General features: G+C 40.3%; 1 protein-coding gene across 1 annotated transcript in view; it reads left to right on the top strand.

Annotated features, from left to right (window-relative positions):
• Positions 1 to 15,953, top strand: part of otol1b (otolin 1b) — a 105,084-nt gene extending 89,131 nt beyond the window's left edge. Inside the window, exons 6-8 of the mRNA XM_072256960.1 lie at positions 2,461 to 2,550; positions 4,177 to 4,248; positions 15,070 to 15,953. Of these exons, the coding sequence (XP_072113061.1) occupies positions 2,461 to 2,550; positions 4,177 to 4,248; positions 15,070 to 15,953 (1,046 nt within the window). The remainder of the gene's footprint in view (positions 1 to 2,460; positions 2,551 to 4,176; positions 4,249 to 15,069) is intronic.
• Positions 15,954 to 16,646: the final 693 nt, after the last annotated feature.

Here is a 16,646-nt window from a genome sequence, read left to right as displayed (position 1 = left end):
CGACCCCACCCCGACTGCCAAGCAACAAGCAAGGCCGAGGACTTGTGGGGCCTTCCCCTCTGAAGATTCTGGATCACACAGTAGCAGCAGCAGCAAAGCAGGCATTTCAGAAGTTTCTGCAGATGTTCCTCCATGCTCTCACGTCTGTCTCCATCAAATCAGGATTGTGCATGGCACCCTACTTGACAGATAACCGACATCACCACCGGAGTGGCTGCTGCGAGCTGCGTCGCGCCGCCATCTTCTCCTCCCACTGGTCATATACCGTTTATTCTACAGCTATACCATTTATTCCAAGGCATGTTAAAGTGTAATCCAAGAAGCAGCTGTATTAATGAGAAAGTAAAAAACTGCAGATCCTGGAAATCTGACATAAAAACAGAGAATAATGGGAACAGTCAGCAGGTCAGGCAGCATCTGTGGGGGGAAGAAAGAAGCAGTTAACCTTTCAATCAATTCCATAGCCCTTTATTAGAAGAGAAAAAAATGTTTATTCTCTTGCTCTTTGTTAGCAAAGAGAAAGAGAATGAACAAACCAGGTTTTGAAAATCTTTGGGCTTGACCTGATTAACACTTCCAGCATTTTCTATATAAAATATGATTTAAATTTATTTAGTCATTTGTCTGAGCCACAGGTTAAATACCTATGTCTAAAACTGATATTTAAGCAGAAATGATCTGCAACACTGTGTTTTCAAGTTCAAATAATAAAAACTCAAACACATTTTATTGTTTTGAATTGCAGTAGACAGGAAATAATGCCTGGAGTACAATAACATGCACACTTTAGCTACTTGTCCAGTCCTTATGATGTCATCAGAAAACTATCCGCTAGATTCAGCCCATTAATTTCCTGACGTTGGGGGAGCAGTGCTCTGGATGGCTTTGCAGTGCATTTATTCAATTGTCTTAACAAGTCATTAGATGTTTTCTAGATGCAACAGTCAGTCTGATCCAGCAGGCAGCATGTCTTCTTCTGGGAGGCAATGGAAACCTACCAACCACTCTTTATATTGCTTCTCCTCAGACAATAATGTTCAGTCTGCAGCCTCCTGCAGAGTCTATCATTCTGTTGATCCACCCTCCTCTCTGCAGCTGCCTCTCCAGATCCGACAATGCTTCTGCTGAAGCAGCACCTGTCATAATGTGGCTGTGGAAAGCTGCCAACTTCGACGACTGAGGGAGCATGCCCAATGTTCATAAATGTAGTGCATAATCCTATAATCAGCAATAATTTACTCCAGCATGCTAATGGAGATACAGCATGTTCTCTATTAATAACAATAATGCTAATGAACTTTCCATAGACAAAACAATAAATATTATATTAATAAATCAGTTGTCAGCTTAACTCCCGTGAAATGCCAATGCGCTTTTGCTATAGTTTCACTGGTGAGTTCCAGAAGCTTGAGATCCCTGTGCAACATTAGCTCAACATGAAATTACTATTAATATTGTGTTTATTGATCACTTAATGTGTTACAATCTCCAATCTATTTCTTCCCTTGAGCATTCAATCTTCAATGTCATTGTGCTGGCATTTGCTTTCCGAATCGTTGTCCTTTCTTTGTGGACTAAGGTCCCGGGCAGCTCCCAAGATAATCACAATAATTAGATTCAACCCCTTCCATAATGCTAAGGCAAAAAGTAAAAATGCTGTTAATTTTAAAATGTAGATGAATTCCCCAAGCCATATCTTTTAGAACACTTGTATTTTGGTATAAGTGTAAATGATCAAAGACTACATGCAAGAGCAGGGCTCAAGGATTTGAAATCTCTTTTTTTGCATTTGGCTCTTCAAGTATATATCAGCTCTCAGAGCAATCTTATTCCTTCCCTGTAACCTATTCTCTCACATTCACTCCTGATCCTTTCACTAGCTGCCTTATTAGAGGTAATTTATAGTAACCAATTGACCTAACGGTCAGTATGTCTTTGGGATGTAGGAGGAAATTAGAGCACGTCGGGGAAATCCACACAGTCTCCGGCAAAATGCGTAAACTCTGCACTGAGAACATCGGCGGTTACAAATGAATTCAGGATACTGGATAACACACACAAAATGCTGGAGTAACTCAGGCGGGGAATAAACAGCTGACATTTTGGGTTTAGTCTCTGCATCAGGACTGGAAGGAAAGGGGGAAAAATCCAGAATAAGAAGGTTAGGTGAGTGAAAGGGGTACAATTTTGGAGCTGTGAGATGGCTGAATGATCTCAGTAATTCTCGACCACCCACACTTTGTTTCTGCAACACATTTGTTGAGCATTTTGAGACATGTAAGTTGTGAAAGGTATTATAAAACAGGGCAATAATTAAGTCCATTCCAACATTGCCAAATGACAATCATATTTCTTAGGTATAGCATGATGCAATTCTCTTCTTGGTCTGGCAATGAGATCACAAAATTATTTTGAGATCTTCAACATAAAACTTACTATTGTTTCCTTTTTCTTTAATAGGGCCACAGGGCGAGAAAGGAGATCAGGGGTTAACAGGCTTACCTGGGTCTCCAGGGCTACCTGGCATAAAGGGTTCAGAGGGAGAGAAAGGTAAGCTAAGCATGAATTTCCTCAGTCCAGGAATTGATCAATCGAACCACCTTGATGTCCTTTTGGTACCAATGGCATTAAAATAGTTAGAGCTTTGCATGGATATGTTTGACGTGGACTTTGCATTGACCTTGAAGCATACATTTGTACTTTTCCTGAGCTGCTCATCACCTTGACTAGTTTGCTGATGAATGTGTTGCATAAGCAGCATGGAAATATCTGACATCAACCCTCGTGTGTCACTGATCTGATATTTTCCTTGTCAAACTGGGCAAAGCCAATGTGTAATCTATAAACAGGGAATATGGCCTAACCAGTAGGTAAATATCTCAACTGCATTATTTAAAGAGTTTTTCCAAATGTAATTATTTTTCTGGTTACTTATAGAACTGTATTAGAGGGTAACTATCAAAATAGGAAAGGCAGCTGGGATGTAAAGGAGTATTACTTTTGCAAAAAATTGGGACCATTTTGGCAGTTCTTCTGGCTCTCCAGAGAGACTAGGAGGAGGAGGAGGGAGCACAAATCCAAGATGGCAGTAAAGATCCGAATGATCCAGGAACGAAAGAGTTAACACATGAGGAATGTTTGTTGCTTCTGGGCCTGTACTTGCTGGAGTTTAGAAGATTGAGGAGGGGTCTCATTGAAGCCAACCAAATATTGAATGACTCAGACTGAAAAAATGTGGAGAGGATGTTTCAGATTGTGGGAGAATCTAGGACCAGAGGGAACAGCCTCAGAATGGAAGAACAGAAATGAGACGGAACTTCTTCAGCCAGAGGGTGATAAATCTATTGAATTCATTGCCAGTTATGACCGTGGAAGCCAAGTTATTGAGCATATTTAAAATAGAGGTCAATAGGTTCTTGGTTAGAAAGGACATCAAAGATCATGAGTAGAAGGCAGGAAAATGGGGTTAAGAGGGAAAATAAATCAGCCATGATCAAATAATGGAGCAGACTTGATAGAGCTAAAAGGCCTAATTTTGCTCCTATGTTTAATGATCTTATGGTTTTGAAGGAAAAGATGGAATAAGGAAAGGACTATTTCTATGAGAATCCTGTTCTGCTATAGTTGGAGTAGCTTCAAGGTTCAGCCAGCTGAGGGCAAATGTCCATGAGGGTTAAGGTTCACTAGATGCCATACTGAGGCCTGACAGGCAGAGTTTCATTCTCAGAGCTATGCTGGACCAGTTGACCATGTATTTCAGTTTTGTGAATCATTGTGTGAATCTGCAGACATGCATCACAACTCACAGCTTGAAGCACAGGTCACACTTGTGAGAAAACATGCCACTGTGAATAAGAAGCATGGTTAACACAAGGGTGGGTGCTATGGATGTGGTTATACTTCAGATGCAATGTGCACTTGGGTAATTTGGCTCAGATTATCTATACATCCACAACTCTAGGCCATACTTTCAAGTGTGATCCAGTTTCTCCCTCGGAGTATTTCCAGTAGAAAATCTATATTAATGAATGTCTCCTATTGAGAACTTATAATTGTTTTAGTGAAGTTATTTATTATGGAGTTTTGATATATGGTGCCATTTATAAGAACAAATTCTGTTTCCCAAAACTAAATATTTAATGAGCATTTTTAAAAATTGGACATTCTTGTGTTTAGGATCTAAAGGAGACCGTGGCCTGGATGGATTTGATGGTCTTCCTGGATTTATAGGAAAACCAGGGGAGAAAGGTATGCTAATGAAGATACTATATATACTTATGAAGCTTTGTGATAGATCCAATCACAAGATCATCATATATCATCTAAAACTTCGATGAAATGCCCATTAAGGTGCTACATTTTAAATAATATTAACTAATGTATTTAATTAGAGGCATTTTGTTTGCAATAAATGGCAGACATGGAAGTTCGACTTCCACCTTGTCCATAAATTCACTTGATTCATTTCTGACACCATTGTCGATTTCTCTGCCTCCATCCCTAGAGACAAATGATCTATCAATATCTTTTATTAACCTACTGACTTATATTGCTACCTTGAATATAACTCTTCCCATTCGGTCTCCTGTTAAAATGCCAATTCCATTTTTCATTTCCTTCAACTCCACTACACCTGTTTCCAAAAGGAGGTTTTTCAGTTCTTTTCATGATCTTCAGTTGAAACCTACCATCAAACCCATATTTACTTGCACACACCACTCTCTGCTTCCTGCAGGGATCATTCCATCTGTGATTTCCTTGTCCATTCATCTCTCCCCACTAATACCCCTCCTGGCACATATCCCTACCAGAGGAAGAAATGCTGCACCTGCCCATTCATCTCCACCCTCACCTCCACTCAGGACCCCAAGCAGTCCTTCCAGGTGAGGGAACACTTCACTTGTGAATCATTTGGGGTCATCTATTGTATCCGATGCTCCAAATGCAGCCTCCTCTACATTGGTGAGAATCGACATACATTGGGGGATCTCTATGAAATTCAGTTTTGTTCATTTGATATCCATTTCTTTATTTATTCATGTCTCCATATTCTGGTGTTTCTATCAAACCATAACTTTTGCAAACTGGATAATTATATATTTAAGCAACACACACAAAATGCTGGAGGAGCTCAGCAGGCCAGGCAGCATCTATGGAAAAAAGTATAGTCGACGTTTCGGGCTGAGACCCTTCGGCAGGACTGGAGAGAAAAAGATGAGGAGTAGGTTTAAAAGGTGTGTGGAGCGGGGGGGGGGGGAGGAGAGAGCTACTGTCATGACGAGGCCACACTCAGGTTGGAGGAACAACACTTTATATTCTGTCTGGTTAGCCTCCAACCTGATGGCGTAAACATTGATTTTTTGAACTTTGCCATTCCCCATCCCCTTTTCTCTCTCTCACCTTATCTCCTTGCCTGCCCATTGTCGCCCACTGGTGCTCCTCCCCCTGTTTCTTTCTTCTATGACCTTCTGTCCTCCCCTATCAGACTCCCTCTTCTCCAGCCCTGTATCCCTTTCACCAATCAACCTTCCAGCTCTTTACTTCATCCCTCCTCCTCCCAGTTTCACCTATCACCTTGTATTTCTCTTTCCCCTGCCCCAACTTTTAATTTACTCCTCACCTTTTTTTCTCCAGTCCTGCCAAAACGTCTTGGCCTGAAATGTTGACTGTACTCTTTTCCATAGATGCTGCCTGGCCTGCTGAGTTCTTCCAGCATTTTTGTGTGTGTTGCTCAGATTTCTAGCATCTGTACATTTTCTCTTGTTTGTAATTAAATATTTAGCTGATCTAACAGTTGTTGATATCCTTAATTGTCTACTGCCAAATAACGAGGAAACAGTGAGTCCTTTGGGTCATTCTCTTTTCCAGTTTAATTTTCATAGGCCCTGAGGTGACTGATGAGTCTGATTTTTGAGCCGTAAGTGTACTAGAGATGTTACAGGTGGTAATACATGGGAGGGTTTGTCCACCAATGCTGAGTGACTATTACCTGCATTTTCTGTGTTTATCTGTAACCAGGGTGAGCCGAGTTTCTTCAAAAGTGATCATCCCTCCTCTGAATCGTCTTTACTAGAAAGTCTTGCTGTAGGTCACCATCTTCCACTATGAAATATTGTTGTCACATTTTTGATGTTTACCTCAGCTTTTCTTTTGCCTGTGTTTCCTGTTTCATCTTTATTTAGAACCATGGCTGGCATTCAGTAGGGATCTGCTCTGGGACCCCTGATCTTTGTGATTTTTATAAATGACAGAGATAAAGAAGCAAAAAGGTGGGTTAATAAGTTTGCAGGTGACACAAAGGTTGATGGAAGAAGGCTATAGGTAGTGTAATAAGTTATTGTAGGTTACAACTGGGCTTTGATCGGATGCAGAGCTGGGCTAAGAAGTGGCAGATGAAGTTCAATCCAGAAAAGTGTGAAGCAGTAGATTTTGGAAGGTCAGAATACAAGGTTAATAGTAGGATTCTTAGTTGTGTGGAGGAACAGCAGGGTTCTGGTTTCTACGTCTATAAATCCCTCAAAGTGGCTGCACAATTTAATAGGGTGTTTAAGAAGGGACATAATGTGTTGGTCTTCATTAGTTGGGGGATTGAGTTCAAGAACCATGAGGTAATTTTGCAGCTTTAGAAAACCCTCATTAGACCAGACTTGGAGTATTTTTGTTTCCAGTTCTGGTTGTCTCATTATAGGAAGGATGTGGAAGCTTTGGAGGGAGTAAAGCTAGGGTTTTTCTCTTTGAAGTGAAAGAGGATGAGATGTAATGATAGAAGTGTATAAAGTGATGAAAGGCATAAATAAAGAGGACAGTCAGCACCTTTTTCCCAGAGCAGTAATAGCTAAAATGAGAGGGCACAATTTTAAGTTGATTAGAGCAAAGTGTAGGGGGAGGGATGTCTGAGGTAGGATTTTTATACAGAGAGTGGTGAGTGTATGGAACACACTGCTATGAGTGGTGGTAGAGGCAGATACATTAGGGACATTGAAGAGAGTCTTACATAGGCACAGGGATGATAAAAAAATGGACGGCTATGTGGGAGGGAAGAGTTAGGTTGATATTGGTTGGCATAACATTGTAGGGTGAAGGGCCTATATTGTGTAGGACTGTTCTATGTTCTATATTTTATTTTGATGGTTTGAACAGGTTTTTTTTTTAGTAGATATGCTCCAGTTCTGTTTCCCTCCATTAACGCTGGATAGTCAGGGTTTTAACACTGGAGTTATTGACCATCACCGGGACACTTATACGAATGTGCTGATCTGCCCACTTTATGTTCTGAATCTTCTGAAGAAATGATGGTTCTGGCTTTTCAGGTTTCCAAAATGTGTTCTGGAACTCACCCATGTCTTGGAACTATTGATCAAAGATGTATTTGCTACAGCTTTGTAAACTTAAAGCCTGATTAGTACTCTGATGTTGGGGTCATTGAACAGTGAAACAAGGTGCTGAAGGCCAATCTGGCACAATGAAACCTGCACTGAATCTTGACGTCTATGTTTGGCCTCAGTGAGAGGTGGCTGCTGAAACTGAGAAAGTATTCTATGTTTTCTAGTTCCTCCTTGTTTATGCAAATTTTCCTTACTGGACTTTGAGGTTTATCAGACGCAGGCTGGTGGAAAACTTAGTTCTTGCTAGTTCTTGAGGGTTATTTCTAGGTTGCTTTAAAATTCAGGAAAGTTGTTAAAGAAGTGTTTTAGGTTAACATTTCAGTTTGCAACAAAATCATAATCATCAGTGTGCTGGAGCTTAATTATTGTTTTTATGCTATTTTAACTTTAGTGTACAGTCATTAAGTTGTTTCGTGTTTGCTGTAATGTCCAAAGATAGCATTCTAATGACTATAAGATAATCCTTATGCACTTACCCTCATCCTTATCATATGCTGGAAGAAAATTGCATTAATTAGTTGGATTGAGATGTTAAAAGGAATTCAAATAACTGAGGAGCTTGATGAGGCAATAGAACAACAAAACAGAATTATGTCTGCTCTCACTGAAGTAGTCGTTAAATTAGCAGTTTGCAGCAGTGATACAGCGCAACGTTGAAATTACTATGAACTACAATATCAATAAATCGTGCAAGGGGTGAATAATGAAGTAGTGTCCATGGATCATTCAGAAATCTGATGTAGAGGGGAAGAAGCAGTTCCCAAACACTGAGTGTGGGTCTTCAGTCTCCTGTACTCCTTGATGGTAGTAAGGCAAAGAGGATATGACCCAGATGGTGAAGATTTTCAACAATGGATGCTGCCTTCTTGAGGACCGATGGCAGAAAGGGTTGTGCCAGTGATGGAAATGGATCTACAGTTCTCTGCATTCTCATGTGGTTCTCTGCAGCAGAGGATCCATACCAGGCTGTGATGCAACATGTCAGAATGCTCTCCATTGTACATCTATAGAAATTTGCAAGAGTCTTTGGTGACATATCAAATTTCCTCAAAGTCCTAATGAAGTAGAGACAGTGACATGCATGACTTCTTTGTGATGCATCAATGTGTTAGTCCCAAGATAGATCCTTCATGATGTTGACACCCAGGAAATTGAAATTGCTCTCTCCATTGCTGACACCTCAACGAGGACCAGTGTATGGTCTCCTGACTTCCACTTCCTAAAGTCAACAATCTTGCTGACATGTACTGAAAGGTTGTTATTGTGATGCCGCTCAACCGATCTATCTTGCTCCTGAATGCCTCCTTATCGCCGTCTGAAATTCTGCCTACAACAGTGGTTTAATCAGCATATTTATAAATAGTGTTTGAATTATGCCTTGCCACACAGTCATGAACATAGAGAGAGTAGAACAGTGGGCTAAACAGCACGTATCCTTGAGATGCACCTGTGTTGATTGTCAGCCAGGAGGAGATGTTATCATCAATCTGCACTAACTGTGGTCTTTCGATAAGGAACCCAAGGGTCCAGTAACAAAAAGAGCTACAGAGGCCAATGTCTTGAAGTTTGTTGATTAGTAGTGAGGGGTTGATGGTGCTGAATATGGAGCAGTCATTGAAACAGAAGCCTGACGAATGAAATACTTCATAAGTATGAAAGATAAGAAATAACTGCTGGAAGAGGCCATAGCCTTGTTTCCCATATAAACTAATAACTGATAATTTACCTCTGTACCACTTACCAGCAATAATGTTGTATCCCCTCATTCTTATAATATTCAAACTTCATCAATCCTGTCTTGAATTTTCTCAGTGACTAAGCCTTCAAGGACTCCTTGGAGCGAGAATTCTAACGATTATAACCACCCAGGTGAAAAAGTTTCCTTCAATGCTGATTGGCTGACCCTTTACTTTGAGATTGTGAACTCTACTTCCGGCAGGGAGAAAAATACTCCTTGCATTTGGCCTGTTAGGTTTGGTGAGTGTTTTATGTGTTTCAACAAAGTTATACAACATTCTTTTAAGATGACTCCAGTTTGCTGTGAGAACAATTATTCACACCAGGAATCAATCGAATTAACCCTCGTTCTACAACTGCAATTACAAACATATCCTTCTTCAGTTAGCAAGTCTGGGTGCATACATGAAAGTTTAGGTGTGAACTCATCGGGGCTGTAGACAGCTATATTAAAATGTTTTAATTCTTGTACTCAAATTCTTTGAAATAAAAGCTAACTAATTGCTTGATCTGTCAATTGCCTGCTGTAACTGTATGTTTTCATTCAATGATTTGAGATCAAAAGCGCCCAAGTCCATTTGAACACCAACACCTCATTCTTTAACCGCTTTTCTATATTTTCCACCAAGGAGACAAGCTCATCCATTTCACATTATGTTTCATCTGCTTTGTTCATTTAACCTCTCCATATCCTTGAAGCCTCTCTGTATCCTTCTCGCAACTCATGCCAGAAGCTAGTTTTGTACCTCTTGTAAGTCAGTAGGTCCGTTGGTTTAATCTGTATCCTCTATAACATATTGACATGGATCATTGGCTACACAAATGGCAGCTCTGCTAATTAGAATCCTAACTTATTTTTCAACTAATGCTTTTCTACAGCCATTGATGCTGGTATACCATATGCATGGTGATGTTATCATTAAGATAATTAACCTGTAAGTCCATGGCCTACATCATAAGCCTGGAGACCTGAGTTCAGATCCCTACATGGTAGCTGTGAAATTTAAATTCATTAAATAATCTGGAATTGAAAAGTAGGCTCATTAATGTGGACTGTAAAACCTGCATATTATACCACTAACCAAACCAGTTCATCAAAGTTCAAAATAAATTTATTATCAAGCAATAAATTTAAAGCAATAAAATAGACAACCTTGGGATTCATCTTCTTGGAAAACAAAGGTACACAATAGAGACCAAAAAATCCCCACATCTCAAAGCCCAACAAACATCCAATGTGCAAAAGATGATGAGTTGTGCAAATAATAAAAAAAACAAACAACTGATGCAAAGAACATCAGCCGCAGGGTCCCTGAAATGAGTCCACAGTTGCAGAGTCAGTTCAGTGCTGGGGCGATTGAAGCTCATCCAGGAGTCTAATAGCTGCTGGGCAGCAACTGTTCCTGAACCCGCTGGTGGGGATCCAGTACTCCTGCACCTCCTCCCGATGGTAGTAGCGAGAGGGATATGGGTCAACTCCAGGCAGGTGGTGATGAATACTGATTCGTTTTCCACTCTCAGGACCTGGAGGGGTTGAGCACCATTTTGTTTTCTGCTCTCGGGCCTCGATGCTTTAATCAGTGCGGAGTAGTGGAGCTGAACTCTGGTTCTTTTTTCACTTGTGGGTCTCAATGCTTTAATCTTGCTTGAGGTTTGCCTCAGAGATGGCTGCTCTGTGATGGCTGACTTTCATCTTCAAAGTGCCTGCATTCCCAGTAGTTAGGTTCGGCTAATCCACATCCATGGGGTCTGTGTCCATAGGAGGGAATCTTATTGAAACATATAAGATTATTAAGGGATTGGACACGCTGGAGACAGGAAGCATGTTCCTGCTGTTGGGTGAGTCCAGAACCAGAGACCACAGTTTAAGAATAAAGTGTAGGCCATTTAGAATGGAGTTGAGGAAAACTTTTTCACCCAGAGAGTGGTGGATATATGGAATGCTCTGCCCCAGAAGGCTGTGGAGGCCAAGTCTCTGGATGCTTTCAAAAAAGAGATGGATAGAGCTCTTAAAGATAGCGGAATCAAAGGTTATGGGGATAAGGCAGGAACTGAATACTGATTGTGGATGATCAGCCATGATCACAGTGAATGGCGGTGCTGGCTCGAAGGGCCAAATGGCCTTCTCCTGCACCTATTGTCTATTGTCTATTGACACTCAAAGCTGTTGCACAGGTTGACAGTGTTATTAAGAAGGCGTATGGTGTATTGGCCTTTATCAACTGTGGGATTGAGTTCAAAGGCCGTGAGGTAATGTTACAGCTATATAAGACCTTAGTTAGACCCCACTTGGAGTACTCTGTTCAGTTCTGGTCACCTCATTACAGGAAGGATGCAGATGCTGTAGAGAGAGTGCAGAGGAGATTTACAAGGACGTTGCCTTGATTGGAGAGCATGCCTCATGAAAATAGGTTGAGTGAATGGCGTTTTCTCCTTGGAGAGAAGAAGGATGAGAGGTGACCTGATAGAGGTGTATAAGATGATGAGAGACATTGATTGTGTGGATAGCCAGAGGCTTTTTTCCCAGGGCTGAAATGGCTAACAGGAGGGGGCATAGTTTTAGGGTACTTGGAAGTAGGTACAAGGGCATTGTCAGAGGTAAGTTTTTCCACACAGAGAGTGTGTGGAATGCACTGCCAGTGTTGGTGGTAGAGGTGGATACAGTAGGGTCTTTTAAGAGACTCTTAGAAAGGTACATGGAGCTTAGAAAAATAGAGGACTATGCAGTAGGGTAATTCTAGGCAGCTTCTGGAGTAGGTTACATGGTCGGCACAACATTGTGGGCCGAAGGGCCTGTAACCTGCTGTAAATTTTCTATGTTTCTATGTTCTATGAATCCTTCTGGAGATTGTGAAATTCTTAGTTCATTGAGACAGTTCAAAAGTACATTTCTTAAATGCAAATTACAGGCTGTAGATTGAAGTGGTCGTAGTTCAGAAGAAGTATATCTGATAGAATTACCAGTAGTTTTGTGAGCTACCCGCAAAACATTGCTGAATATTATCAGAGTCATCTTGGACTCTCATTATCCTTCAAGAAAGGGATGTAGCTGTCCTTAGGCAGTATGGACTGTATTTAACTTCATGACTAGTGCACTGTGATTGACTTGTAACAAACCCCTGAACTGATTAAGCAAATAAATCTGTTGTACTTAAACAGCTATCTTGAAACAAGAGAAAAATGGATTGAACACTTAGCATGACCTGGTCATTGACTGCAAACAGGGCTAAGCTGCTTCTTGTTCACCTTACAAAATCTTCCTCCAGAGATGAGTAATCTGTCACACACACTAGTCAAGGAATTCATACTCACAAAATCATATGTGACAGTATGTGCCAGCCCCAGCCAGCAGAAGTTATGTTCTACCCCATTGGCCAGACAGACCCATCAATGATAGTTGTACAGTCATGTTTACAGAGGGAGTGGTCCCGGGAATTCTCAGCATTGATTCCAGGCTTTGTGAAGCCTCAGGGCACCAGAATGAAACGTGGGCAAGGAAAACTCTTGCTGATCACCACCTCTTGTCCTCGCATAATTTACTGATCCATGTTGGACAATAGATGGGAGGAACACCAACATTAGCATAGGCACAAGCTGGGCTTTAATCCCCATCACCACTGACCAAGCTGGATGAGTCCTGAGAGACCACAATGACACACTAGGTGTGTTGCACGTGGTAAACATTGACTGGAAACTCTGTGCAAGCATTCACATAAACTTGTGACTTCAAGAGCAGATCAGAACTCAGCTATCTGAGTGGCTCATTTTCTGGAACCCCAAAGACTTTCCAAAGTTCAAAGTAAATTTATTATCAAAGTACATTTATGTCACCATATACTACCTTGAGATTCATTTTCTTGGCATTCACAGAAGAACAAATAAATACAATAGTCAATGAAAAACTACACACAAAGACTGACAGCCAACCAATGTGCAAAAGAAGGCCAACTGTGCAAATACAACAAGAACAAAAACTAATAAATGCTGAGAACATGAGTTGTAGAGTCATTGAAAGAGATGCCAGAGGCTGTGTTCAGTGATCAGTTCAGTTGAGGTGAGTGAAATTATCCATTCTGGCTCAGAAGCCCGACGGTTGAAGGATAATCACTGGGCCCGGACCTGGCAGTATGGGACCTAAGGCTCCGCACCTCCTTCCCATTGGCAGCAATGAAAAGAGCACATGACCTCCATGATGAGGATTTGTGATGATGAATGCTGCTTTATAGTGGCAATTTTTCTTGTAGTTGTGCTTAATGGTGGAGAGGGCTTTGTCTGTGATTGACTGGGTGGAATCCAATTCTTTTTTTAGGGTTTTCCATTCTTGGGCTTTGTTGTTTCCATACCAGGCTGTGATACTATCAGTCAGGATACTGTTCACTGTACACCAATGGAAGTTTGTCAAAGTTTTCGGTGATATACCGAATGTGCACAAACTCCCAGGAAAGTAGAGGTTCCATCTTTGAAAAAGCACTTATTACTGGTCCTAGGACAGACCTTTTGAAATCATAACATCAAAGAATTTTAAGTTTGTGTCCCTCTACACCTCTGATCCTTCATTGAGGACTAGCTAACAGACAAAAATCAGCCTGTTGGTGTTGTTGCTATAGAGTGAGAAACTGTTTTTGTGGCACCATTCAACCAGATTTTCAATCTTCATCTGAAATGCCAATTCATCACCACCTTTGATTCGAAGAACAGTGATGTTGTCAGCAAACTTAAGTATGTCGTTGGAGATGTACTTAGCCTCACAGTCATTAGTATAAAGTGAGTATCTGTCTCCTACAGCCAGTAAGTCTGCCTTTTGATATATCCAGTAAAACATGATTTGATGAGAAACTCAGATTGTACAGAAATCAATTCCTTTCCTAAGTTGTTAAAGGGAAAACTAGTGGTTAACCTCTTGAAAAAATGATGTAGAATCTAATGGTCGTACAATGTAGAGGATTTCAAGAGAATGTACAGTCAAATTCAGTTCATTACTTATTAAGAAAACGAGCCATTCACCAGTTACAGTTGCTGGTCAGAAGTATCCTAACAGCAGGCATACTTTGTAGGAGTTACAGTCGCCTATCCCTTCACCACTCCTCCTGTGAACAGTTACATAGGGTTCTTATTTAAGATGAAACCTTTGAAGCATAAAATGATTAGACAAAGGAATTTGAAAGATGCCAGATAAAAATGCAATTATCTTCTTTTAGAAAAAATTTTATTGCAGAGCAATTTAGCAAACTATACCAACCCTTTGAGATCGTGTGAGCATAGTTACTGATGATAAAGGCTGCTTCATTGATTAGTTATCAATAAGCCATAAATACAATAAACTTGTAAATAGCTTGCTATAATTAATCTACAGTATTTTTTTGAAAAATCAATAATGGTGATTTTAGAAGAGTTAATCATCTTCACGCAAAATTTAAATATTAAACTGGAAAAGCTAAAATAATGCATTGCTACTTAAAGTTTATTTGGCAAAACTGCATTAGCGAAATAAAGGAGATTGTTTCGTTTAATAGTGGTCAATGGCCATTGTAATAGAGAATATTTTAGCAATAACCTGTAGTTAAATGTTATTTTATCTCTTCAATTTGAATTGAATTTGTCCTTCATTGTTAGACTAAGATGCTGTAATAACTTGATTGCTTCATCTTCGGACTAAATTTTTTCATCAAGTATAATGCCACAGACTTCTAGTGCAAGTTGGTCCAATTGAATATAAAGTATGTAATTAAAATAAGATTAATGTGATCAATTGTACCAGAAATAAGTATGCAATTCAGCAATTTACCATTGTTCCTTTATTTTAATTTATATGCTTAGCATATCAGAAAATTCATTGTGTTTGTTTATAATTCTGCTTGAACTGTGCTAAATATTATTATCATATCAAATGCTTGTAACTTCTGAATACTTAGAAGATTCTCCCACCATCTTTGTGCTTTTATTTCAGGAGAGCAAGGAGCAAAAGGTGATAAAGGAAACATTGGCTTCCCTGGATTTAAAGGAGACAAAGGAGACAAAGGAGGACCCTGTGAAAATGGCACCAAAGGAGACAAGGGGGAGCAGGGGGATGTGGGCAAAATGGGGTTAACGGGACAAAAGGGTGAGAAAGGTGAAAGAGGAGACATAGGAGAGAAAGGAGAGTGTGGGGACCTTGGTGAGAAGGGGAATCGTGGAGATCCTGGTGCAGAAGGTGAAAAGGGTGACAAAGGTGAAAAGGGGGATCCAGGGATTGATGGCATCAAGGGAAGTGATGGCATCGATGGAGAAAAGGGAGATCAGGGCCAAAAGGGAGACAAAGGGGACCGAGGGTTACAGGGGCCAAAAGGATTAGTCGGACCCAAAGGAAGAGATGGTAGCAGAGGTCTACGTGGGAGAAGAGGTACTCGTGGACCAAGGGGTTTGCCGGGGCAAAAAGGTGAGGATACAAAAATCACACCGTCTGCATTTAGTGTTGGATTGGTCCCAAATAAGTCCTTCCCTCCAGTTGGCACTCCAGTAAAATTTGAGAAAGTTTTCTACAATGACCAGAATGCCTACAATCCAGTAACTGGAAAGTTCCACTGCAGTGTTGGGGGTGTTTACCTGTTTTCATATCATTTGACTGTGAGAAGTAGACCTATAAGAGTTAGCCTGGTAAAAAATGGCACTCGTATCATGAAGACCAGAGATGCAATTTTTGGACAAGACATAGATCAGGCATCCGGCATGGTTATTCTTAAACTGAAACCCAACGATGAAATCTGGTTGATGATAACTCGGGAGTGGAATGGGGTTTTTGCAAGCAATGATGATGATAGTACATTTACTGGATTTCTTTTGTATCAAGACTAGACTTTTATACATATACATTGCTTCACATTTTGTAATCACCTTGAAAGTCCATTGGATGTATTGCTGGTTTTAGATCTTGTACTTGCTGGGTCAAAAAATGAAATAGTTAATATTTGTAATAATTTTAAAAATGAAAATAATTCTGATTTTTGTTTTGAATATATGTGACACTACTGAATACATGATAATAGTTTATTAAAACAATAAAGTCAGTGAGAATTTGGCATTTATTTTCTTTGCAGTGACTTTATATATGGATCTGCTCTGCGCCTAATTCTGCTGCTTTATCTTATGGTCTATGTTCTTGTCAGCATTCCAGGTCTCAGAAGGCCTCATACATTGGCACAAGCACAAATCTGAGGTGTTTTGAATGTCAGAGGATGGCATGTCTTGCTCTCTGCTCTGTAGCTGGGCATGCCAGTTAGCCCAGTGGTGAAGCAATAAGTTAATGTACAAAGGGTTCCAATGCATTTTATACTGGGCTCAGCTTTATGGGAAGGAAGTCTGGCAAATGATTCTCCTCCTGTCAGATCTAATTGCAAACAATCACAAAAGATGCAGAACACAAGTAACTTTGCACTTTTGTCCTGAATTTATCTGATTTAGAGATTAAACAGAAAATGAGCATTGAAATGATATTACGACATATAGGTCAGACAGCAGCAATGGAGGGAAATGAACACTCAACACCTG

This window comes from Mobula birostris, chromosome 4, assembly GCF_030028105.1.
Source record: "Mobula birostris isolate sMobBir1 chromosome 4, sMobBir1.hap1, whole genome shotgun sequence".
NCBI lineage: Eukaryota > Metazoa > Chordata > Chondrichthyes > Myliobatiformes > Myliobatidae > Mobula > Mobula birostris.
This window is presented reverse-complemented; position numbering and strand designations above follow the sequence as displayed.